General features: G+C 38.0%; 1 protein-coding gene across 1 annotated transcript; it reads right to left on the bottom strand.

The window, feature by feature from the left end:
- Window positions 1-11,005: 11,005 nt before the first annotated feature.
- On the bottom strand, window positions 11,006-22,833 carry LOC101555366 (cysteine-rich secretory protein 2). The gene is made up of 7 exons (XM_004605848.1): window positions 22,765-22,833; window positions 21,232-21,351; window positions 19,793-19,880; window positions 14,733-14,878; window positions 14,009-14,106; window positions 11,730-11,818; window positions 11,006-11,133 (listed from the first exon to the last, which is right to left on the bottom strand). Exons 1-7 carry the CDS (start codon window positions 22,831-22,833, stop codon window positions 11,006-11,008), a joined length of 738 nt encoding a protein of 245 aa, XP_004605905.1.
- Window positions 22,834-27,453: the final 4,620 nt, after the last annotated feature.

Raw genomic sequence — 27,453 nt, forward strand, 5'->3', positions numbered from 1 at the left:
TGAAATTAGAGTCAGGTGCCAGAACTAGAAAACGTTATACTTGGAACTTTCATTATTTAAGTCAAACATTAAGAATTTTGTTTCTCTCTAAAATGTCATCTCTAAAATGAATGTCCGTTAAGCCTCTGATATTCCATACCTGCGAGGAGACTCCAAAGCGTATCTGTAATTTGAAAGCAATAATAACACCAAAATAGGACACTAGAAAAGGTGTTTAGAAGCAACACAACAAATATTCTCTGAATATCAAAAAGGAACAGTGGTGAATTTATTCTCCCCAATATAGCGATTTTTTTCAAGCCTTTTTCTCCCTTCCCATCCTATCTAGTCCACTCTGACCCAATTTCTGTGTATAATCCAGCTCATTCATTTCCCATTGACTCCTAGGCTATATGTGCATTTGACATATATGTGTACTCATGTGCAGTTTTGAATTTGCAATTCTTTACACAAAAGGTAGAATGTAATTTTAAAAAAAAACACCTTTCACTTTACTTTTTGGCTTTAACATGTTATCTTGGAACTCACTCCATAACAACTCATTAAAGATCCTTCTCATTCTTTTAAAAAGATACTACATGAACTGTACATATGCACCATAGTTTATTCAGCCAGCTTTTTATACAATAGTTCACTTTCAACACCCTGCAATTGTGAATGGCATTTCAAAAAGTAATTTGTAAATGTATAGTTTTATATTGCTTGAAGGACATTATAAAATTCCTATGAGTGATTTAAAGATAACTCCAAGGGTGCTTGCCTTGCACATGGCCCGCCAATTCAGGTTCAATCTCCATAATCCCATCTGGTCTTGAGACCACCACCAGGTGAAGAGCTAGAAGTAACCCATGAGCATTGCTGGGTGTGACCCAAAAAGCAAACTTAAACAATTGTTAAAACTCGTGTGTATTTTGGTAGGCATCATTAAATGCACCGCTGTGAAAATGTAGTAATATTTATCTATCTTTGCATCTTAGAGGTGGAAAATGCTATGTCAGTGTAGCTTTAATTTTCTTTACTTTCACTGTAAGTTTGAAAATCTTGTTTGGTAATCATTTTAATGTTTACTCTGAATGACTTTTATTTATATTTTGGTGTTGGGGCCACAGGGTTCACTTACTTATGGTACTTATGGTACCCAGGCCTTACTCCTGGCTCTGCTCTCAGGGATCACTGCTGGCTGGTTTGGGAAACCATATGCAGCGAAGAACCCAGGTCTGTCAAATCTGGGTCTGTACTATGCAAGATAAGCACCTTCTCCACTGTACTATTGCTCTGGTCTGTTGTTTATTTAACAGAATATGCATAGACATGTTTTTTGAGAGATAATATTTCCTTGATAGATTTTTCAAATATAGAAAGAAGCAGGCCTCACATGAAGGGGGAAAAGGCAGCTCAAATACAGAAGGGACCACTAAGTAAAGGGTGCTAGGAGGGCCCGTTCACGATGGGAGATGCAGGGTGAAAGTAGACTGTAGACTGAACATGATGGCCACTTAATACCTCTATGGCAAACCACAACACCCAAAAGGAGAGAGTGAGCAAAAGGGAATGCCCTGCCACAGAGGTGGGGTGGGGTTGAAGGGATGGGGTGGGGGTGATGGGAGGAATGTTGGGACCATTGGTGGTGGAGAATGAGCTCTGGTGGAGGCATGGGTACTCCATTATTGTATGACTGAAACACAAACATGAAAGGTTGTAAGTCTGTAACTGTATCTCACCCTCACGGTGATTCACTAATAAAAAAACAAAAACAAAAACAAATTGGCTGGTTTAATCTATGTCAGGATGGTGATGATGATGATGATGATGATGATGATGATGATGATGATGATGATGATTTGATTTTTTTTTTAAAGATCATACCCAGTGCTGCACAGGAGTTGGTCCTGGCTCTGCACTCAGGAATTTCTCCTGGTGATGCTCAGGGGACCATAGGGGATGCTGGGAATTGAACCCGGGTTGACCACGTGCAAGGCAAATGCCCAACCTACTGTGCTATGGCTCCAACCCCTATAACAGGATTATTATTTGTAGACTCTATTCCTTTAGCAAATTCTTGTTTCCAGATGTATTTGCATAGAGGCTTTAAAGCTTCTCTTTCTTTTGCTCTTCCTCTTTCACTCTTTCCCTTCTATTTTATTATCTATTTTCACTCATCATGTTATATTTGTGGATTCTCTGTTCTTTTTAAAAATTAAACTAACTTGACATAGATCTTCTTTGATAACTATAAAACTAAATTATTATTGTTCTTATATTTTAAATTATTTTTTGTTTTATTTTTACTTTATTGTATTTTTGTTCTTTTGGAGCCATACCTGGTGATACTCAGGGGTTAATCCTGGCTCTGAATTCTGGAATTACTCCTGGCAGTGCTCGGGGGACAATATAGGATGCTGGGGATTTAACTGGGGTTTGCTATATATAAGGCCCATGTTTTATTATTATTGTAGCTTAGGTAACATGTTTGCAGTAGTGTTAATCTTTATGTTTTTGATATGCAAGAGTACTGTATCTTTTTTATCACCCAAGATCCTCCATCACTGGAAGAGAGAAGTAATGTCTTATGTTACTCGGGTTAGTCTCCCTAGTACCCCACCCCATTACACCCCCGTTCTCTCTCCCTATTGCAAGGTAATATGCTTTGTAACCAAAGGTCAAGCGTTTATTCTTTTTCTTCCTCTCTTGAGATTTATTGGTCTCTGAAGCAAGATCAGTGGGAGAACTTACATGGTGGTGCTGGAATTGATATGTGGGGGTGCCACTGCTATTAGTATTGGGAAGTGGGGGTAGGTAGCACACCCCAAATCCAAGAAAGCTGGGAGATTTCAGTTGCAAAACCTTCATATTCAAACTTTGAACAGGTTAATATCTCAGTGAGGTCCATCCTGAGATGGTGGAGTCAGGCTGGGGGTATGGCGGCAATTTTGGGCTGTAGAAGCAAGTGGCTCCCGGGGACTCTGCTTGGGTGGGCACAGGCCAACCCCCCACCCCCAGTTTACCCTCATCTGTTCAGCCTTGTGTGGGTCCGAGATTAACTTCGGCATTTGATCTCTTTAGAGATTTAATTATGGGTCTCTGAAGTAGCTGATAAATGAGCTTGTATAGCTGAGCCAGAGGTGGTTTGTGGGCATGGCTCCCACATACCTAGCTTTTGGCTATTTAATTTCTTGAGAAACTTGGTCCCAAATTGTCTGGCCAGTGGCACAGCAACAATTTTGGGGTATTAGGAAGCCTGAAGGCACCATCAGGCTGCTGATGCACTTGCCCCACAAGTACAGCTTGATCTGCCTGAGGCACCATATCAAACTATTGTTTTATACTAAATATTCCCTTGTTTTGTTTCTCTTAGAGCATCAAGTGAGTGAGGCTATCTTGTATTTGTCCTGTCTGTGAATTACTTAACACAATACTCATCACTTTCATCCAAGTTACAATGAACTATAAGATTTCATCTTTTCTTATATTTTTCTTAACATGCTACATTTTTTTTTTTTTTTTTGCTTTTTGGATCACACCTGGCGATGCTCAGGGGTTACTCCTGGCTTTGCTTTCAAGAATTACTCCTGGCGGTGCTCAGGAGACCATATGGGATGCTGGGAATCGAACTAGGGTCGGCCCCTTGCAAGGCAAACACCCTGCCTGCTGTGCTATTGTTCCAGCCCCAACATGCTACATTTCTTAACATGTTTTAAGTGTACTTAACATGATAACAAACATACTTTTAATTTTTAATTAATCTGATACTTAGCATGACACATCCATTTTTTTTAGTTGATTAATATTCTACTACGTGACATTCTATCTATACCACAACTTCTTTCTCTTGCTGAACTTTTGTGAGCGTTTTATATATTTTGAGTTTTGGTATACAGATATTTCCACATTCAATAGGGTATCTTTTGTCATGCAAAAAGTTTCAGTTTTATATAGTTTCTTTTATTATTTTTTGTCTTAGATACAATGTTCTTGACCATGAAATGAAACGGTTGAAGACATCTCAGAGGTTCATATCCTGGAGAGTGATGCTTTTGTTTTCCTCAATGTATTTAATGAATTCTGGTATAATCTCCAGGTCTTTAATACACTTTGAGTTAACTTTTTCTATATGGTGTGAGGTACAGATTGTTTCTTCCATTTCCCCCCCACCTTGTTGTATAACTGTTGAGTTTTTCTAACACTTTTGTTGAAAAGTCTTTCCACGGCTCCACTTTATGCATCTTGCTTCTTTAGAATAGACAACACATACACATGAGAATTTATGTCTAGGCTCTCAGTTCTATTCTTTAGTTTGAGAGTCTTCCTTTATTGCAGCTTCACGGTTTTGATTACTATAGCTTTATAGAAAATGCAATCCTTCCTATCAATTTTTTTCTCAGAATAGCTTTGAAAATTTTGATTCCATACAAATCTTAGAAGAATTTGTTTTAAGTCCTTGCAGAATAGCATCAGAATGTTAATAGGGATTTCCTTAAATCAGCATTAATGCTTTATTTAGGGTGATATTTTTAGAACAATGTTAATCCTTCCAATCCATAAATATGGGACATTTTTCCACTCCATGGTCTTCACATATTTTTTTCTATAATGCCAGTTTTCAATGTATAAATCTTTCACATCCTTTGTTGATTCTTATATATCTATTATTTTGTTCTCAATGACAACCACTACTGGTATGCCATAAATTTATGTATCATTATATGTGAATAAACATTTGCATTTTTCCCTAGGAGTTGGTTATTACTTGCTATAGATGACCATATATAATTTTTTGTTTTTGTTGTGGTTTTGGCTTCTGGGGGTCACACCTGGCAATACTCAGGGGTTACTCCTGGCTCTGCACTCAGTAATCACTCATGGCAGTGCTCGGGGGGCCATATGGGATTCTGGGAATCAAACCCTTGTTGGCTGCATGCACGGCAAATGTCCTACCAGCTGTGCTATCACTCCAGCCCCCATTCATATACAAATATATATTTTTCTCTTTTTTTGGGGGGGTCACACCCTATGTTGCACAGAGGTTACTTTTGACTTTGTACTCAGAAATTACTCCTGCCAGTGCTAGGGGGAACCATATGGGATGCTGGGAATTGAACCTGGGTTGGCTTCGAGTAAGACAAACACCATACCCGCTATACTATCGCTCCAGCCCCTCATATAAAATTTTTTTAATAAATAATTTTTACTTTATTTTGCAATGCCAGGAATAAAACCCTGGTCTCATTAATGTAAAGCATGTTGCTTTACCACTGAGTCACATCCTTATATATGTATTTTTTAATTTGAGTATATATAAAGTAGATATTAAGTTAGGGGGACTATAGCAGTTATTTCAGAAGGTCATAAAGTAAGTATTTGGAGAAACAATATATGATCTGGAAAGAAGCTATTTTGCTGAAGCAAGGTTCTAAAGTTCAGATACCAGCTCAAACCGAAAGGTTAGGTTAGAGCCACCCCCTCCCACTCCTCACTCTCCTCCCTCCCTCTCTCCCCACTTTCAACAAGAATAAAACACCAGTAAGATTGTTAATATCACCAGAGTTCAAAGTCTTTTTCCTAGACTTTTATTTGCAACAGAGAGCTCCAAACTAAGGTGATTTGGAACCACCCTCTCCACAACCTTCCTGACCCCATCCCCAGGTAACTAGCTTGCCAAATCTGCTGTGAGGAGCGTGTTCAGACTTCACCAGTCCAAACATCCTTGGACACTCACTCCACTGACTGCTTCCGCCCTGTGGTTCCCCTTTGCACTTTACCACAACACATAAAATGATGTGAATATATGCATATATATACATGAAGAATTTGTATAGGATTTGCAAATGTCATCTAAAGAAATTATTCCAATATGTATTTCACAAAGACTATCACCAATCCAGTTCTGTTACATTTTGTGTATTCAGTCCTTTTGTTTTGAATTCTTGTTCTTGGGAAGTGGCATCTCACAGTGGATTTAATTTGTATTTCTAAAGTTACTAATGATAATCATTGTTTTATATCATTATTTTCCATTTGTATATATTATTTGGTGAAGCATCTCTTCCAGACTTTCGGTAATTTAATGAGTTATTTTATTGACTTTTGAGAGTCATTACATACTCATGAAATAGTCCTTTTCTTATGAAGATTCTTTTTATTTTTTTTTTGCTTTTTGGGTCACACCCCGCAATGCACAGGGGTCACTCCTGGCTCATGCACTCAGGAATCACCCCTGGCGGTACTCAGGGGACCATATGGGATGCTGGGATTTGAACCCGGGTCGGCCGCGTGCAAGGCAGATGCCCTACCCACTGTGCTATCACTCCAGCCCCCATCTTATGAAGATTCTTTATAAGTAACTTTTTGTAGTTTGTAACTTGTCTTTTTATTCTCTTAACATTTTTTAGCTACTAAACACCATTTTATATTGATTATTTTAGAATTGTAACTATTGATTCACTGTTTGTACTACAAGCCATTATTAAAATTTATTAAATTTCATAAATTAACACATAAAATATATTATTTATTTTATGTAGCACTGTTGCACTGTCAGCACTGTCATCCTGTTGTTCATCGATTTGCTCGAGTGGGCACCAGTAATGTCTTCATTGTGAGACTTGTTGTTACCGTTTTTGGCATATTGAATATGCCACGGGTAGCTTACCAGGCTCTGCCGTGCAGGCGGGATACTCTCTGTAGCTTGTCAGTCTCTTTGAGAGGGATGGAGGAATCAAACTCGGGTTATCTGCATGTAAGGCAAACACCCTACCTGCTGTGTTATTGCTCCAGTCTAATGTTAACTGACTAACATTTATTTTATGTAAATATATTTAATAAACATCTATATATAACTGAATAATCACATTTTATTAATATTTGTGAAAGATGCCATTTAAATATTTTTTCTCCTTTTTAAAATTCAATTAGTGAGATAGTTACAAATATGTTCAAGATTGGATTTCAGTCATATAATGTTCCAACACCCGTTTCACCATTGTACATTTTCTACTACCGATGAACCCACTCACTACCAATGACCCCAGGGAGCAGGATGAAAAGCTCCACGCCCCCCCCCCCACCAGCCTGTCTTTGTGGCAGGCAGTTTTGTTCTTTCTGTCTCTCTGTCTCTGTCTCTATCTCTCTCTCCTTTTATTGGCATTATGGTTTGCAATACAAATAGTGAAAAGGTTATCATGGATATCCCTTTACCTACTTTCAACACTCAGTTCTTGCCCAGAGTGATCATTTCTATTATTGTCGTACTGGTCTCTTCTTTATCTTAATTGCCCTTTACTTCCCACATACTTGTGGCATGTTTCCAACCATTGATCAGTCCTTCTGGCCCGTTTTATTCCTGGCTTTGAATATTAGTAATCTCATACTGCTTTTTAAAAAATTTTTATTGAATCACCATGTGGAAAGTTACAAAGTTCTCAGGTTTATGTCTCAGTTATACAATATTCAAACACCCATCCCTTCACCAGGGCCCATATTCCACCACCAAAAACCCCAGTATACCCCCGGCCCATGCCCCCCATCCCCAACTGTATAACTGATGAATTTCACTTCATTTTCTCTTTACCTTGATTACGTTCCATATTTCAACACAAAACTCACTATTGTTCTTGGAGTTTCCTGCCAAGAAAGACAACCCTACTACCAAGGAAGCATTTGATAGTTTTCCATTGCTGAGAATGAAGAGATATGTAGCCCCACTGCTCCAAGTACATAACTTTTTTTTTCCTTTTTCCTTTTCCTTTTTTTTCCCCCCTCATCCCCCTTCCCATGCCTCATAGTATGGTGGACGCCATGCCGAGTTTCTCCCTGAAAATGGGAAACAACTGGGAAAGAGGGATATTTCCTCTTCTCGGCCAGCGTGGGGCTGTTGCTTAGTTCACAGTCCAGAGAAGTGGCTGCTACTTTAATAACCTTCAATATTTCAACAAACACTCACTGTTATTATTTGGAGTTTCCCCCCAAGTCAGACCTGTTAAAAAGGAACCGTTTTACATTGCTGGCAATTATAGATGTTTTGGATTTCTGTATAAAAGCCAGGGAAAATTCTGCCAGAAATTGCATAGCCCAGCTCATAGTCCCAGTGCATTGCTGTAAGAAGTCTCTGGAATCAAAGTCTTTAGGCGCAGAGGGTCCGTTTCACTCTCAGCAGCTCCAAATTTATCTGGGCCGAGGGTGTGCCGGTTACACCCACTTCCCATGGTTCCCTAGGAGCCCCAAGTGTAAAAATCATATACCTCTGGGTTAGGAGTCTTAGAAGATGGCTCCTGCCATGTGGATGCTGCTGCTGCCACCAGTTTCCGTGCAAGAAGACAGGGGGGGGGAAAGATCCACCCCCGGGCAGTACGGAGTTGTAGCCCAGTTCACAGTCCCAGTGCATTGCTACAAGAAGCTGCACTGGATGCCTGAATGTGTTAGGTCTCTGGAATCAAAGTCTTTAGGCGCAGAGGGTCTCATACTGCTTTCTGTTTTTTAATCCCACAAATGAGTGCGGTCATTCTCTACGTTTCCTCCTTTGGACCACTTCACTCATCATGTCGGTGCATTTATAAGTAAATTTCATGACTACGTTTTTACTAACAGCTGTGTAGTATTCCATTGTGTAGATGTACCATAGTTTCTTTATATAGTTGTCTATTCTTGGGCAGTTGGGGCAGTTGGGTTCTTTTTTTAAATTTATTTTATTGAATAACTATGTGGAAGGTTACAAAGTTCTCAGGGTTATGTCTCAGTTATATAATACTCAAACACCCTTCCCTTCACCAGTACCCATATTCCACCACCAACAACCCCAGTATACCTCCTGTCCCCTACCATCCCCAAACTCCCACCCACGTAAGTGATAGATTTCACTTCGTTTTCTCTTTACCTTGATTACATTCCATGTTTCAACACAAAACTCACTATTTTTGTTGGTTTCCCCCCAAAAAAAAGACAGTCCTACTGCCAAGGAAGCATTTGATAATTAGTTTTCCATTGCTGAGAATGAAGAGATATTAAGTCCCACTGTTCCAAGTACATAACATTTTTTCCCCTCCTTCCTGTGCCACCGATTTCATGCCTGCTTAGTATTCCTCATAATATGACTGACACCACGTCGCCCAACAAAGGGAAAAAAAAAACCAGAAAGAAGGTTATTTCCCATCCTCAGCCGTGTGGGACTTAGTTGACAGTCTAGCAGCATGTCTGCAAGCAGTTTCTGGGACCAAAAGTAGTCTAGTTAGTTTCAGGATTCTGGTATATCAGCAGCTAGGTGACCACACAAAAGTGTGGCTACCCGGGTGGAATTTTGGTGTAGTGTGCCCTGGTATCGGCCCCGGCTTGAGACTGCCCAAGTGTCCCGCTGTTCCAAGTACATAATAATTTTTTTTCCTTTTATCCTGTTCCTTTGCCACCAAGTTCATGCCTGCTTGATAGGCATCATAATATGGCTGACACCATGCCGCATTTCTTTCTGAGAAAGGAAGAGATCCGAGAAAGAAGGATATTTCTTCTCCTCGGCTCGAGTGGGGTTATGGCTTAGTTTACAGTCTAGAGAGATGGTTGCTACTTTGATTACCTTCATTATTTCAACAAAAGACTCACTATTCTTGTTTGGATTTCTCCCCCAAAGTCTGACCTGCTAAAAAGGAACAATTTCATGTTGCTGACAATTAGGAGATATTAGGTGGCACGGCCACAGTTTTGGATTTCTGTATGAAGTCCACGGAAAATTCTGCCAGAAATTACATCACTGCAAGCTTTTACTCCCCTTTTGTGGTGGTCATAATATGAAAAAGCCTAGAGAGAGAAATCCTTCCCCGCTGTCGCAGCATGGGGTAAACTCTCAGTTCACAGTCTGGAGGTATTTCAGTGGGCTGCTGGTGTCCAAAGTAGTTCATTCGGGCTCCGCGATCTTGCTCGAGCGGCAGCAGCAGCGGAAAGGACGTGCACGTGGGTCCGCTGGGCTTAAGAATTGGCAGAGGATGGAGCCGGTACTCCCCCATCGCCCCCTGGGATCTTCCAAAAGTCCCCCAGCAGCTGGGCTGGTGCCTCCATTTTGTGCTTAAAAAGCGGTGATCGCTATGCTGTGCCCAGGAGGGAAGGGTTGAGAGAGAAAGAAAAAAAAGAGAAATACCCGGGCATTTGAGTTCTTAACAGCATTTTCAAGAACAGAATCTTACTGACATTTATCAAGTTCAATTTACTGATTTATAATGTTAAAAATTGCTTTTGATATTATGTACAGTAGTTTTTTCACCAGAAAGTTATCAATCAAACTATAAGAAAGAGATGAAATGTCTAAAAGCAAAAATGTCAAATTAAAAAAAGAACTTAATTTTTTTAGCTCCCTATATTTATGTGAATAGTCTAACTAAGGTTAAGTATGAATATAAATAATAATTACATAATGCAGTTTTAAAGTAGGTTATTTTGAAAGCTAACTAATTTCACCTAAAGAAGAGACCATAAGACAAAGGTAGATGTTAGTCTTTGAATTTATTCTTTATGAAGAGGTAAATATACTTCACTAAGAATGTCAAAAGGATTAAAGTCTTTATCATTTTCTTTAGCATATATTTTTTCAGGAATCATATTTTCTTCATCTTGATGCAAAGGTTTAGTGACTTAATGGCTACACAACTTTCAAAACCTTCAACTTAATTCAATTCACGAAGTTTAAAGTACTAGATATTTTTATTAAAACTCAAAGTTAACACTGACTGTGCTACCTTTATAAATCACTGCATGAAAGAGATTTCTGTAGATATCCATGAGAGAAAGACAAATTAGTGTTTGGAATCAAATCTCTTAACAATGGTCCTATAATTTCACCTCTGAAATGCATCTATTCTGCAGCCCTCTCCTCTTAGTCCTGCTTAATGTATGTTGGTCCGTCAATTTTGTTTTCACATAGGTAAGTAGCTTCACACTTCTTGTCAAAATTGATGCTCATAGCCAGCTACTGTCTTCAAGGAATCAAAGTTACTAAGGAGATCTCCATGTGCAATGCATGTTGCTCATTTCAGTAAATTTTGTCTTCACATAGGCAGGTAGCTTTGCACTTTAGCTTGAGCATTTCATGTTCACAGCCAGCTGTTGACTTCAAGGAATCACAGTTACTAAGAAGATCTTCATGTTCACAACTATTGGCTGAAACAAAACAGATTAATTATTTCATTATAATTTTACTCAGTATAAAGCAGTCTATATATTCCATATGAAGAAGGGTGTTAGAAGACAGTTTAGACAAGTGTAGTTTACCCTGTGAGAAGAGAAAATTAACCACTTTTTAATTTTAAATACATAGCACTGTAGCACTGTCATAGCGCTGTCGTCCCGTTGTTCATTGATTTACTCAAGTGGGCACCAGTAACGTCTCCATTGTGAGAATTGTTGTTACTGTTTTTGGCATATCAAATATGCCATGGGTAGCTTGCCAGGCTCTGCCGAGTGGGTGGGATACTCTCGGTAGTTTGCCAGGCTCTCCAAGACGGACAGAGGAATCGAATCCGGTGGGCAGTGTACAAGGAAAATGTCCTACCTGCAGTGCTATCACTCCAGTCCTGTTTCTAAAATTCCCAATAGTCCTTGGGGGACCATGTAGTGCCAGATACCGAGCCCAGACTGCCTACACGCAAAGCATGTATTCAGCCTATATTTTTGGCCTCTACTTTGGGAAGTTTCTTAATAAAAAGAAACTAAATGATCAATGCTGTATAATAGCAAGATAAATACTTCAAACTTACTGCACAGTCCTTTGTCACAGTTATTAGGGCAACTGGCACAAGGTGTTCCACTGAGGTAAGGGGTGTTCTTTTTCATTACGTTATTCCCACTGCAATTTCAAATATGTAATGTCAAATATTTTTCACATCGTCTGGTTTTATTCCAAGGGCAGCACCATTAAACAAATGTACACAGCTATTAAATCTTTCACTCTAACAAACCGAAAAATTGTAATTCCCAATGTGAAACAATAAAAATTATAGTTACCAGTGTGTAATAATTGAGCATTACTCATACATGGACCTATAGCTTTGACTATTAATTGGTAAACTGAGAAAGTAGGTTCGGAACAGTTAGAATCTAAATTTCTGAGTGTATTGTAATGCTGTAACCCATTTTCATTTCCTAGTAGAATTAGCCAAATTCTGTGTAAATCTGTGTAGCCAAGGTACTGGTTAGGGATCTGTTCTACATATCCTCTCAAGAGACAGGAGAAGACCCTAAAGGAGTCGGAAAATAATATTCAATGGTACTATCATTTTGTTTATTTGAAATGTGGTAAAATACCACTGTCATCTATATGTTAGGGAAAGTAAAGAAACAATATTTATAAACTTTTTCACTTTAAAATGGAATTAGCATAGTATTTAATGATGTTTACATTTGTGTAATGAATAGGTTAGAGAAACTTTGTGAGTTTCAGAGGGTGTGTAAGGGAATTTTTTCATTTACTGTTTCTTTTTATTTGGTTTTTGGTCCATCTGTGTCTTTGCTTAAGGCTTATTCTTACTCAGAGATTACGCCTGGCAATGCTCAGGGAACCCTATGCAATAAAAATGTGGGGATTTAACCAGGGTTGGCCATGTGCAAGGCAAACACCTTATCCCTGGTGCTATCTCTCCATCATGTCTATGAAATTTTTAGGTTTACTAAAAAGAAATGTTAATTTAAAATTTTTTGATAAATACCAATATCCAGGGTGCAGTCACCCTACAGTGAATTCACTGACACTTAATATCTTTTTTTGGGGGGGTCACACCTGGCAATGCACAGGGGTTACTCCTGGCTCTGCACTCAGAAATTACTCTTGGAGGTGCTCAGGGGACCATATGGGATGCTGGGAATCGAACCCAGGTTGACCGTGTGCAAGGCAAACGCCCTATCCGTTGTGCTATCGCTCCAGCCCCTGATACTTAATATCTTAATAGTCATCTAATTCATTTGAAAATAGACAAAATCTCAATAGTGTTCTGTCAGCCAAAGATGTGAGAAGAAGCATTGGAATTTCATCCTCCTATACAGAACAGAGGTATATGTGTGTATGTCTTTAGAAAAATCATGAAAAAGATATAAAAGGGTCCTGGAAGTTCTCACCTTGTTTTTCCTTATTATTCATTCCAAATGTCCCATTTGATGCTTTGTCCTATATGTCCCCCTCCCATAGCTAGTTGGTGAGTGTAGATTACTAGGCCTTTTGATTCTATTAAATCCTAATAAATGCTAGCAGGAAGAGGACTTTGGAGGTTATAATCCTCAAACATACAAATATACACGTGCTATCTATATCCTAAAATAATTCTTATAGGAGGATTAGTTTTGGCAGGAATTTCAAACAGATGTATTGAAAATTAGGTCTTTAACACAGCCATAGATTTATTGAAATAACTTTAACTGCATTGCTCTGTGAAAGAAACTGTTGCTATAATTCAAGATCTCAAGAGATGTTACATTATAAAGTTTTGTAAAAAATTCTGGAAGCAAGAACTTAAGGTCTTATCTTTTCCTGGACTCTTAAAATATGGAACTCTTAAGAACACTTTGAGAACCAAAGAATGAATAGATAAATCATTTATGAATGGTTGAATCATTTTTAATGGTAATAATGATAGTGACTTTTCAAGGTAAGCAAAAACCTTTTCAAATTGAGGGCCAAAATCTCAATATGGAATCCCTACTTGTTACTCCACTTCTATCTCTTGCTTAAAAGTTAAATTTATTTACTTTCTTTAAGTTTCAAATGTTATGATATAGAATTTAAGATATTTATACTCTATATGCATATGAAATAGCCTAGGATCAGAGGGAAACACAATAAGAAAAACATAGTACTATATATAAGGGAATGTTTCAAATGTTATACTTTGAACTGAGAACTTGGTTTCTATTAAACTATCTTACTTTTAAAATGTAGTTTCAAAGTTATATCTCTTCTTTTTATTGAAACATGCTTTTCACTGCTCATTAGCAAATAATAATTATGATGGAAGTTTTGACATTAAAATATCAAGTATATACTCACGCAGGACAGTATTGGCAAACATAAAAATATTTTAGGTTCTCTTGATTAGGACAATAGGCAACTCCACATCCAACACGGTAAGATGAGTACCAGACAACCTATCAAGTTTTAAGGAAGAATAGGAGAAAACATTAAAGAAAGGGTAGTATAGCAAATATAAAAATTAAAAAACATTAGTATTACATATTTTAGCTATGTGACCTAGGGAATACTTAAATAGATTATTTAAATAAAGTCACTTACTTTTAAAATAAAATAAATTCTCATTTGTAATGACTACATATTTCTAGGACTAAAGCAATATCACAGTGGGTAGGGCACTTTCATTGCATGTGGCCAACCTGGGTTCAATTCCTCCATCCCTTTCAGAGAGCCTGACAAGCTACTGAGAGTATCCCACACCCATGGCAGAGCCTGGCAAGCTACCCATGGCATATTTGATATGCCAAAAACAGTAATAAGTCTCACAATGGAGATGTTACTGGTGCCCACTTGAGCAAATCAAAGAACAACAGGACGACAGTGCTACAGTGCAGTGCTACATATTTATAATGTTGGGAATGCATAGCATGTACTTTTCTACCAAGAATTTTGCAAGTGATTTTGCTAAACTATCTTATACTTAATCAGCATGTACTAAATGAAACAATGGATTTGTTCATAATTTGAGAAATTTTCCCTTTCTACATAATATGGCAAAAATATTTTCAGTTTTCCCCCTTACCTGAGTATAATGTCCAACTGCTACACCACTACTTTTTGCCCCTACACCATATTCAAAATTCTGACTTTCATCGTACCAGTTTTGGATTGCAGCTGACCAGGGGGTAGGGTCACTTGCCATATAGAGATTCTCACCACATTTTGTACCTAAGAAGGAACAGATAATTTGTGAGGAAAGTAATGAAGCATGCGATGACCAAAGATATAGAGATAGATCTATATCTAACTATAGAGGAGATTAAAACCTTTTAAAATATATATTGATGATATTGACGGAGTTCCAATCTCTGTCGTCAATCAAAATCAGGGACATTGTCTCATTTGCCAAGGTGTCGAAAATCAGATGGGCTGGACATAATGTGATTTACAGACGACCGCTAGACTAGAGCTGTCACCGACTGGATTCCACAGGATGTCAAAAGAATGCTTGGCTGCCCACCTATGAGATGGTGAGACTTCTTTGTCAAGACCTTGAATGAATGGTTTGAGGGTCTTTGTGTTCCTGGAGCGAGCAGACACCATTGGGCTAAACTAGCACTCGACAGAGATGAATGGAGATGTTATTGGTGCCCCCTCGAGCAAATCGATGAACAATGGGATGACAAGTGTTACAAGTGAAACAAGTGATTGATGATCATAATCTCTATAGATTATGAATGTTTTAGGCATACAGTGCTACTATACCATACCTGCCTCCAGAGTGCGAATAATTGCCCACCCCCACTCCCAGTTTGATAGTTTCAGTTCTGTTAGCAGTATCTAAGGGTTTGTTTTCATTGATCATTGTTTTTATTAAACTCTCTACAAGAGTAAGATCTTTGGGGGTATTTACCCTTCTTCTGATACATACCACTTTGACTAACATGGTGATCTCACAACCAATACACTGATTCAGTAATAACTCATAACCAAATTATCTCTGTGAGAAAATCCAAACAGAAATGGAAAGGTTATCATACCTGGTACATAGGAACTGGACTTTCTAAAGTCTGTAGGGACACACTTTGCCAGTGAGGTAGGAATCAGGCTGGCAGCAAAGGAGAATCCATTTTGGCAATGGGTTTTAGGAAGTCAGAAAAACCAATAAAGACGTGATCTGAAGAGAAGTTAACTCTCCTGCCAGCCCTTGAACAGAAGTTGACATTCTTTTTTTTTTTTGCTTTTTGTTTGGGGTCACACCCGGCGATGCACAGGGGTTACTCCTGGATCATGCACACAGGAATTACTCCTGGCGGTGCTTGGGGGACCATATGGGATGCTGGGAATTTTACCTGGGTCGGCCGTGTGCAAAACAAACACCCTACCACTGTGCTATCGCTTCAGCCCAAAAGTTAACTCTTCTGCCAGCCCTTTTACCAGCTCCAAAGGCATGAAGGCTGGATGATCTTTGGAGACAATTCACAAAGGCCTGATAAGAATGAAGGTGAAGTTATGGGTGTTCGAGCATTGTGAACTGAGACTTAAGCCTGAAAGTTTTGTAACTTTCCACATGGTGATTCAATAATAATAATAATAATAATAATAATAATAATAATAATAAAAGCCAGAGTAAAAAAAAATGAATGAAGGGAGTCCCTTCTTGGAGGCGGCTGGGTTTGGCTCACTGTAATTGCATACATTTGTTTTTCAAATTTTCGGCACCATGGTTTATTATACTGTTAATGGTAGGGTTCCATGGATAACATAAGGAGAACAAGAGAAGAGAGAGATGTACTGAAGTGGAAAATGCCATGGCTCCTCTAAGTTTAGGACAAAAGAAACAAAGGAAAAAAAATCCTGCTTTCAGCTTTTCTCTTGGGAAAGCAGAGTTCATTGGTGTTCTATTATTCCAGCTACTCCTCACATATATCACAGTGGGTAGGATGTTTGCGTTGCACTCAGCCGACCCTGCTTCGATTCCTCCATCCCTATCAGAGAGCCCGGCAAGCTACCGAGAGTATTCTGCTCGCACCATAGACCCTGGCAAGCTACCTACCCATGGCGTTTTTGATATGCCAAATACAGTAACAAGTCTCACAATGGAGACATTACTGTTACCTGCTCGAGCAAATCCATGAACAACAGGATGACTGTGCTATTCCTGGCATGCTCCAAGAGCTGTAACTCCTCTTGCTAGTCTCATAAGTTTCCTATGAATTGTCTCATTAGGGTTCTATCATGAATTATCTCTATCTAATTCCTTGAGGGACAACAAAGATAGTGGTTAGGATTTGCAGAAGCCATAGTTCCTCTCCCAGACAAAAACCTCTGTGGTCTGCTCTCTGACTGAGGGAAGAATTGGTCTGAGCATTCAAGGCCACACACTTTCCAAAAACTTCTCGATGGCATTAAATTTGCCTGCCTTGAAATGCTAACAAAATCTAACATGATCTAATTGTTTTGGGCTACTGAGAACAGAGATTTAGGCTAGTGGCTGCCATACCGTCCATTGCCCTATGTCAGCACAGAGTAACACATCAGCATCAACAATAAAAAAACAAATTTAATAATAATTTTTTAAAAAAATCTAGCTTCTAACATTTCCCTGGGCTGGGAATAAATTGGTTAGAATAGCCAAAGATTAGAATTTTCTTGGTAAGTAGCCCAAAGACATGGAAACAACATCCCTTTGAGATGCAAATCCTGAGCTCTTTTGAAACTAGGAAAATGAGGCACCACCCCATGCAGAAATCCAAGGTCCCATACAAAGAGTGGACCCCTAAGAAAAGGAGAAATTACGGAAGAATCTGGAAATCCTAATGAGGTTGAGAGGACCATTAGCAAGCAAGCAATGGTGACTTTCCCTGTGACTACTTAACCAGATTATCTCTTATGTATGCAGAGAACTCCCTGACAAGACTGGTGGAGGAATTGTACATAACTTTCTCACAAAAGTCATTTGAGGCGTGTTTGCTCTCTTGCTTTTTCTAGCTTATGGTCTCTCAAACACATATCTCCATCTGTCTCTCTTCCTCTCTCTGCCTTTGGCTCTTTGTCTCTCTTCTCCCTTCTCTCACATATCTCTATATTTCTTTTAATTTAAAAAAAAAGATTCAATTTTCTGGGGCGGCCTGAAGAACTAAGGATTCTTTTTTTCACATTGAAGACATACAAATGGCCAACATATGTGCTCGAGATCACTACCCAAATTATCAGGAAAAAAGAAATCAAAACCACAATGAGAGCTCATCTCAAACCTTTTTTTTTTTTTTTAAACGAATCACTGTGAGCAACACATAAAGCTTTTATGCTTGAGTTTCAGTCATACAACGATCGAACACCTATCCCTCCACCAGTGCACATTCACCACCAATGTCTCCAGTATCCCTCCCCCTATCCTAACCCTCCTTCTGCCCCTATGGCAGACAGTTTCCCTCTTATTCTCTCTCTACTTATGGGCATTATGGTTTGCAATACAAATAATGAGAGGCCATTATGTTTGGTCCTTTATCTACTTTCAGCACAGATCTCCGACCCCGAGCGATCCCTCCAATCATCATTGACTTAGGGATCCCTACTCTAACCCTCTCCTCCAGCTCATGAGGCAGGCTTCCAACCATGGAGCAATCTTCCTGGCCCTGTCTCTACTGTGCTTGGGTGTTAGTTTCCCATATTATGATACAAAAATAAAATTCTAAAAGAGGCAAATGGATGGTAAAGATGTGAAGAATTGGAACCTTTCTACACCCTAGGCAACAATACCAACTGGTTTAGCTGCTATGGAAAATAGTGTGGAATCTTCTCAGAAATGTAAAAGTAGAACTATAATATGATCCATCAATATAATATCTGAATATTCAACATAATTGAAATAAATCTTATGATGATCTCCAGGAGACCTTGAAGACAGTCCCTATTTTTGTTGCAGCACTATTCCCAATAACCAAGATAGGGGAAACAACTTCAGTGTTCATTGATGTTTCATGAAAAAACAAAATGTAGTAGACACAATAGAGTATTAGTCATCCATAAAAAGGAAGGGAATTCTACAATGGAAAGAAATTCTGCAACATTTGACAATGTGAATGGAATTTAAGAAATTATGTTAAATAAAGTAAACCAAAGGAGGACAAGTACTGTTTATTGCATAATTTCCTTTATATGACATTTATGAAAAATAATAACATTGATAGACTCTGAGTATGAGAAGCAGGGAGGGAAAGTATGGAGGTACTAATCAATGAGCATAAAATTTCTTTTGTAAAAACAGATTTTATTTTTACTTATTTATTTATTTTTCTAATTATAGTTCAAGTGACATCTTACATTTTTGTTAACCTTTATGGATTCAATGTTTTTGTTTTTTTTGTTTTTCAGATTTTAGGCACCATGGTTTATAATACTGTTAATGGTCGGGTTCCATGGGTAACATAATCCAGCATCTTTCCCTCCTCCAGTGCCTCCTTTCTTCCATCATTGCCACAATATCTCCCCCATTTTATTTCCTGCACTTTTCTTGTAGCTAAGCTCAGGGCAGACAGGAGTCACTCCTGGATGACTAGGGTGACCATATGGGGTTCTTGGGGATTGAAGCATGGTCAGTTGTGTACAAGGTCAGTGCCTCATCAGCTGTAATATCTCTCTTGTTGCCCTTGTTCTGTCATTTTTTAATTACTATTCATAAATACCCTGTTAGCTTCTATTTTATCCTATGCTTTGTAGATGCACAGTTCATAAACTAACTATCAAAAGCTTGAAATGAAGTTAGAAAGTATGATTTCCTTTCCAACATATAACATTAATTCAGATTGTGTTCCTGGATTAGCTGTTTCTCCAACGTACCATTTTTTTCCTCTAATTTGTTTGTGGTGGGAGAAAGATGTAGGACCTATGTACTAATGAACTTGTTGAGAAGGAGAAATAAGATATTGCTTGAAATATTATTTTTGTAAATCAACAAACACAAAATGCTACTTATAATGATCTCTTTAGATACAGGTAGCTTGATTTTATAAAGAGCATAAGCAATGTTATTCACTAGGTATCACTAATGGGACATACCAGATTTTTCCCTCCTATGTTATCTGTTCAAAATTATTTTACTATTCATTCCCTTCCCCCAAATATGTTAAATCTACATACTTGTTTTTCGTTCCTCTGGGCTACTGTGTTCTAAAGTGCATTTGTTTGCCCACTTTTGGGCATTTAATGTTACTTCTCTGCTCCATTCCTAAATGTTAAAGCAAAAAAAACAAAAGTGAAAGACAACTCCAAGAAAGCATCTGCTTTATCATCTGATTATTAGACTGACTCGCACAACTTTAAAGCTTCTGTTGGACTGGGGAAATAGCTCAAAGTGTTGGTGCACATGCTTTACATGAGGGAAACTATGGTTTGATTCTGATCCCGGGCTTTGCATGGTCCCCCGAGAGTAACCCCCAAGAACTGATGTGCAAACAGCCCACAGCACCACAGGACCAGCCCCAGAGAATAAAATGAAATGAAACTTCTGGAGAGTATGATTTGCCACCGTTATTAAAATCTTTCTTGAAATGTGATGTCTTTTATTTGCTTCCCTATGAATTTCTATATGAGCAGAATTTACTGGTAAGGTGCTTAACAAGAGGAATATTTAATATCATATCTATATAAGATAACAGAGCAGCCACATCTATGAATTTTACTTATAGTGGCACTCTAAATACTGACCAACAACTGAAGAATTTTAAATTTGAGTAGAAAGGAACTGACAGAATATTTCAAATTCATGTGCAATTCATCGTAATTAATAAGGGAGATAATAGAAAACTTTCAGAGGCTGAGCCCTATATGGACACTGATCCTAAGGGCAATTATCTTTACATCAAGGAATTTCTTTTTTTCCTTTTTATAGAATCACTGTGATACACAATTGCAAAGTTGTTCATAATTCGTTCCAACACCTGCCACAAGGGATTTTTAAAAGATTCTATATATAGAAAAATTCTTAGCACAGCAGTAAGGTGTTCGCCTTTCACGCGGTCAACCTGTGTTTGATTCCTCCGCCCCCTCAGAGAGCCCGGCAAGCTACCGAGAGATCTCGCCTGCCCGGCAGAGCCTGGCAAGCTACCCGTGGCGTATTGAATATGCCAAAAACAGTAACAATAAGTCTCACAATGAGAGACATTACTGGTGCCTGCTCGAACAAATCTATTTTTAGAAATATAGTGACCAAGAACAGCAACAACAAAAGTCAGTTTATATATAATTAAGCTCTGTGCTTAATTAAGCGTCACTTCTGCCATGCTGGGGATGGAACCTGGGGTTGACATCATGCAAGGTAAGCACCTTACCCCTGGATTCTCTCAAAATCCCTGGGGATTTTGCTTTTGATTCTGCCTTTTCTGTAATAGCCCTCTAAATTTAACAGTTTATTGAACCACTATGAAGATATACTAAAATTTATATACGCTTCCCATAATATAGTTCAAAGCAAAATAAAGACAGACATTTATGAGTCAATGTTCCAGAGATGCCAGCTCCTGGCATGCTGCTCTTACTCTGACCGGTACACACCCGCTCCTTATTTTTCTGCCTCTTACCATCTTTAGCATGTTGCTAGCAGGCGGCCGGACTGATTTCCTAAATTCATTGTGTTTGTTTACAATCTCCTTTTGAATACTGGATTGAGAAGTTAACAAAGAAGAAAAAGATGGATCATCCTAAAAGGGAAAATTTTTTGGAGTTATTTTTTCATGCTTCTCAAAGTTGTATATATAAATAAGTTCATTCAAGGCAACAAAGCTAACTTTTTTTAAAAAAAAGACATTTATTTATCTTAGTTTATTTTATCTTATTTTTTTGGCCACACCTGGCAATGAGCAGGGATTATTCCTGGCAGCTTTCGGGACTGAACTGGGGTAGGCCACGTGCAAGGCAAATGCCCTACCTGCTGTATTATTTCTCTAGCCCCTAGGCCTGTAGAGAAGTTTTCAAATATGCAAAACAGGTATACATTTTTTTAGTATAATAATAATTAAAATAAATGTAACATGAAGAGATGCACTAATTTAAAATTGTGTGAAAACACTAATAATTATTTATTGGGATCACATAAAAGTGAACCAAATAAGTGAAATCTGAAATGATCTTGGGTAGAAGAACTACAATAGCTTTTGCTTGCTTTTAGGGTTTTTGTTTCTTTTTGGGCCACTCCAAGCAGTGCTCAGGGCTTACACCTGACTCTGTGCTCAGGAATTACTGTTGGCATGACTCGGGGAGACCAGATTGTACCATCTCTCTTACCCTTGTACCATCTCTCCCTACATTAGCTTTTTTATGCTCATAGACTAGTATGTTCATTGCAAATAAAATTCAAACATGATAATTTTAATGTTTTATTGGTTTAGTGTTTGTACTATTTAAAAGAAAAATGTAATATCAATTTAAACATATTTTGTTTGTAATGAGTGGTTGTTCCCAACTATATATATATCTATGTCCTATTTCCCAGAAAATAACCTTATCTGGAAAAAAGGAATACACAGACACAGAAGGAGGAAAGTCAGTGAGCATGGGATCAGATTGAGGTGATGCCACCTTAAACCACAAAAAATTAAGAATTTCTGAAGAGATGGAAATAGTGGAGAGATGGAAATAATTCCTTCCTAGATCCTCCAGGACTGTGGCCCTAATGATACTTTGTTATTTAGGTTCCTTGCTTTCAGAAAGGTAAGAGAAGAACTTTATTGTTCTAAGCTGCCCAACTTGAGTCAATTTCTACAAAACAGCTTTAAGGATCTAACATTTGAACAAACTAAACAAAATATCACGTTCTGTACAAAAAATAAAGCCCTTTACCTTTAATTTGTGTATTCAATCTTGAAATGTGATTCAAATTTTATACTAAAAGTACTTCTACATTGGACAAGACATATAATGGGTTCAATAGCCACAGAGAACAGCTATTGTGCTGATACTCAACCTTAACCTAGATAGTTGCATTAAATGCTGAGTTACCAATGATTGTTTTATGATCAGTAACATATTGTTGTTCCTTCCCCTCACAAAATCCTTTGCCACCCTACATAACATTGAATGCAGAGCTCTGGAAAGATTTTCCACCTTCACCTTACCTTGGCTTCTGCAGGTAAAAATGGGAGCAGCACAGCAGTCAGAAACACTATTGCCGGAAGCAAAGCCATCCCTGAAAAGGAAGCCAAAGAGATTGAGGTCTTTGTTGAAACATGTGTGCCACTTGGGCCTCGGGTTCAGAGTGGAAAATCATAGTACAAATCTTGTTTTTTTTGTTTTTTGTTTTTTTTTCTTTTGCTTCTTGGGTCACACCCAGCGATGCACAGGGTTTATTTCTGGCTCTGCACTCAGGAATTACCCCTGGCAATGCTCAGGGGACCATATGGGATGCTGGGAATCGAACCTGGGTTGGCCTCATGCAAGGCAAATGCCCTACCCGCTGTGCTATAGCTCCAGCCCCAAATCTTGGTTTTCTTAAAGGAACTGTGACTTCCAAACTTATAAGTAATCTGACAAGAGAATGTTATAGAGTGATCAACCTTGCCCTTGATAGGAAAATAGAAATTAACTGAACTTTGATTTAGAGCTGTGAAGTCAACCTACAAAGACCAGAGACCAAACAACTCTCTGCCCAGTTGTATTGTTAAGTCTACCATAAAGAAAATGTGCAAAAACTAGTTTTCTTCCTAGTTTATTATGGTAGTAGTATTAATTACCAATAGAATTTTTTAATGCTCACCATTTCTTGGTTTTCTATATTTTTGTGAATAGACCTATTTGTACTTTTATTACCACATGATTTCAATCAAGATTACATTAGATTTCTGGGTTGAGGCTATACAGAAATAGTCATTTGTCCTATGAGGATTTAAAAGTTATGTTTACTTCATTCCTTATACTTATCTATATTTCAAGTTTTCTAGGAGAGAAAATGCACAAATACAACTGATGTGTTGAAACTCTAGCTTGCTCAAATTTATTGAACTAATGATTGCAACGGGGACAAATAGAGACATTACTGGAGTCTGCTCAAGCAAATCAATGAACAACTGGATGACAGTGATAGTGATACAGTGAATGATTTTGTCCAAAAGTTAACATCATAACTTTTGACACTCAAAACCATTAGGTTGTTTTTTTTCTTTTGAGATTATATTATTTTAGAATAAAATGTAAAGAACTCATATAAGTTTCAATATGGTAGTAAAACTGACATTCCTTCTAAAACATTTACTAATAAGCATTCGAAAATCATGAATAGATTTATCAAGTATGTTATTTTACCATTAGCAAAATACGTGACAAATGTTTATGTTAAACAAATAGGTTACCAATTACCGTTGGTTTCCAAAGGTGGATGAAATATCTGCTTTGTCTATAAGAAGAAGGGAGGGAGAATAGAGAAAGATAATTTGTCATGATTCCATATTTTAGAGCAGCATGCTGTTATATACTTTTCCCTAATATTTCCTCTTCTTCCACCCCCACTCATCCACCCTCTAATCACCCTTGTTACATAAAATGAAAATAATGACACTTTTGGTAAATATACTTAAAGAAAAAAATTTAATGTTTCATTGTTATTGATCCATATTTGTTACATAGTTAGCAAGTCAGTTGCTATTTTTTTTTTTTAATTTTCTGTGCTACTTACAAATGGGAAAGTCTTAGGCCTTGCCAGTGTTTTAAAACCAGGATGACATAGTTTTAGGAGGTTGAAGGTCTATGGTTTCATTTCCATTGTCCTAGAGTAGGGAACACAAGATGATATTTGAAATAAAAAGTGTGAGGAACAGGTGGATCAATAACCTCTATCAGAAACATAAAGCTTAATTCAACTCTCTGGTATTACTTTATGATAATTTTATATTATTTTATTTCACCACTAAGACCATAATCTTCTCAAATCAGATTAGTTTCCATGTCTTGGTATTTCCTTCAAAAACTAACAAAAGACTACCTAAAGAACATTATTAACTACTGATTGCCTGAAATATTCTAGCATATTTTCAAGACTCACAATTCCTCATTGAGGACTCTAATCCATAAACATTTTAGGAGATATTTTTCAAAAGGGACTATCAAGTATTTTAAAATTTTATTCAAACTTATTTCTTTATTTATTTATTGGTTTGGGGGCCACATCCAGTGGTACTCAGGGCTTAACCCTGGCTTTATGCTCAGAGATCTCTCCTGGCAGTTCTTGGGGCAACATATGAGATGCTGGGAATTAAATGGAGATTTACCCACTTACAAAGCAAGCACCTTCACCATTGAGCTAGTTCTCTGACTGCTGATTATTACTGATTACAATGACAAAATATTTTAAAATAGATTTCATAGAAACCAAAACATAAGAAACTTAGTTTGGTAATAACCAGCATAGGAGTTTAGTAGCTAAAGAGCACAGAGCTTAGCAAAATATGCCATTTTAGAAGGAAGAGATTCATTCAGATTAGGAAACAAAACAAAATGATTGGGCCACAAATTTAAAGTTCAACAGTGCCTTAGGAAAATTTTCTAATTTAGAGCTTTATCTTGTGATTAGGAAAGAAAGCTCAGTATTATCTTCTGCAAATTAATCAGGTTTCCATATGCATGAGTTGATACTCCCCAACTTATACATTTGAAATATACATTTTTTATAACAAACCTATTAAGTACCTTATGGTATGAACAATATATGCATAGTACATGGAATAGAATTTTAACAAAATATACAAAACAAGCTATTTATAATTTTTAAAGCTCCTTTGCTCTTTTATGTTGTATCAAGGCAAATTTCCATATCTGTATCAAGTTTCTCAAGAGGAATATATGCTTTGCAAACATGGTGAAATCTAACTTTGAACTCCTAGTAAACATTTAGATGTACTATCATCAACTTTTTTTTTCTCTTTTTTTCTTTTTGGGTCACACCCGGCTATGCACAGGTGTTACTCCTGGCTCGGCACTCAGGAATTACTCCTGGAGGTGCTTGGGGGACCATATGGGATGCTGGGATGCTGGGTATTGAACCCAGGTTGGCCATATGAAAGGCAAATACTCTACCCGCTGTACTATATAGCTCCAGTCCCCCATCAACTCCTTATTTTGATTGGAATTTTCAATCATATTTCCCTTAAGTGACTAGGAGGCTTTAGAAAAACTCAGGAGAAAGTATGCTTTATGAAATAAGCCAGAAGAAGAATGCTAAACACAGGATAACATTTATATGTGTTATTTAGAATAATTGGATGGAGAGAAAGGGCTTAAAGGGGGGATGCCTAGATCACCATTGGCCTCAGAGTACAGGAAAAAGAAGGGAAGAAACAAGTGGAGGGTGGAAGGAAGAAGAGACAGATAAGAAGTAAAGAGTAGGTGGGGGTAGGGCTCAAGGGGACTCAGGTACATCAGAGGTGTTAAGGAATTATATAGCTAAGTATCCAAACCACAGATTCAATACCATTAAAATAATGAAATTCAAACTTTAACAAACCAAAACTTACAAAGGTGCCTGTTAAGATGGTGGGCTCGGGATAGGGTGGGGGTAGGGGAGAGAACCTGGAACATAGGTGAAGGGAAGTTGAAATGGTGGCGGAGAAGGTGCTGAGACATTGCATGTTTTAAACTCAATTATGAACAATGTTGTAAACCACAGTGTTTTAATAAAATAAAAACTAAATTAAAAAAGGGAAAATAAAAATAAAAAAGAAAAGGGGCATTGCTAAACTTGACCTGCTCACTATAATCGGAAACTGTTTTCTGAGGACAGGGGGTAAGGTGCTTGTCTTGCATGTGACCAATCACCGTTGGGTTCAGCTCCAAAACCAAAACCAAAAAGCACAAAGACCAAAACCAAAAACAACAATAACAAAACAATCCCCCAGAACAAAACACAGCACTCGAAACCCAGAAATGCTATTTTCTTCAAAGGCATATTTTAATTTTTTTAAAAGTATTTTTGGTTTTGGGGGCACACTCAGCGAGGCTCAGGGGTTACTCCTGGCATCATAGTCAGGAGTTACTCTTGGTGGTACTGGGGGGAGCTTAAGGAATGCAGAAGACTAAACCCAGATCAGGGTGTACAAAGCAAGCTCCCTATGTGCTCTTGCTGTATTATATAACTCAAGCCCTAAAGACATGTTTTTAATATTCTTGAGTTTTTTTTTTAAAGACACCCCACCAGCTTCTGAATTATATCAGAGGAAATAAAATCCTGCCACAATTAATTTTCTTAAGTTAATGGTACATTGGGCTGGAGCAATAGCACAGCGGTTGGGTTTTCGCCTTTCACGAGGCCAATCCGAGTTCGATTCCTCCGCCCCCCTCTAGGAGAGCCCGGCGGCAAGCTACCGAGAGTATCAAGACCGCACGGCAGAGCCTGGCAAGCTACCCGTGCGTATTGGATATGCCAAAAACAGTAACATAAAGTCTCTCAATGAGAGACATTACTGGTGCCTGCTTGAACAAATCGATGAGCAACGGGATGACAGTGATAACAGTGACAGTGATAATGGTACGTTACGCTTGCTTTTCTGCTTATTTTGGTAATTCACACAAGTGTATAGCAGAAGCAAGCTGATCATGGGTAATGCATAATGGAATTTTTCCCTGATTTTCCCCAATTTTATTTTATTATTTTAAAAATTATTTATTTCTTTATTACTGACTCACTGTGAGATAGTAATGGAGCTGTTCATGGATGGATTTCAGTCATACAATATTCCAACACCCATACCTCCACCAGTATACATTCCCGACCACCAATGTCCTCAGTTTCTCTCCCTCCTTTTCTCCCCCCAGCCTGT

Source organism: Sorex araneus, chromosome 4, assembly GCF_027595985.1.
Source record: "Sorex araneus isolate mSorAra2 chromosome 4, mSorAra2.pri, whole genome shotgun sequence".
NCBI lineage: Eukaryota > Metazoa > Chordata > Mammalia > Eulipotyphla > Soricidae > Sorex > Sorex araneus.

Excerpts from the sequence above, each read along its gene's own strand:
- LOC101555366 (XM_004605848.1), bottom strand. The coding sequence starts at position 22,833 with ATGGCTTTGCTTCCGGCAATAGTGTTTCTGACTGCTGTGCTGCTCCCA. Across the intron at positions 21,352-22,764 it reads TTTTACCTGCAGAAGCCAAG|GATGATCCATCTTTTTCTTC; the intron begins GTAAGGTGAAGG and ends TTTCCCTTTTAG. Across the intron at positions 11,134-11,729 it reads CTGTGACAAAGGACTGTGCA|CCAATAGTTGTGAACATGAA; the intron begins GTAAGTTTGAAG and ends GTTTTGTTTCAG.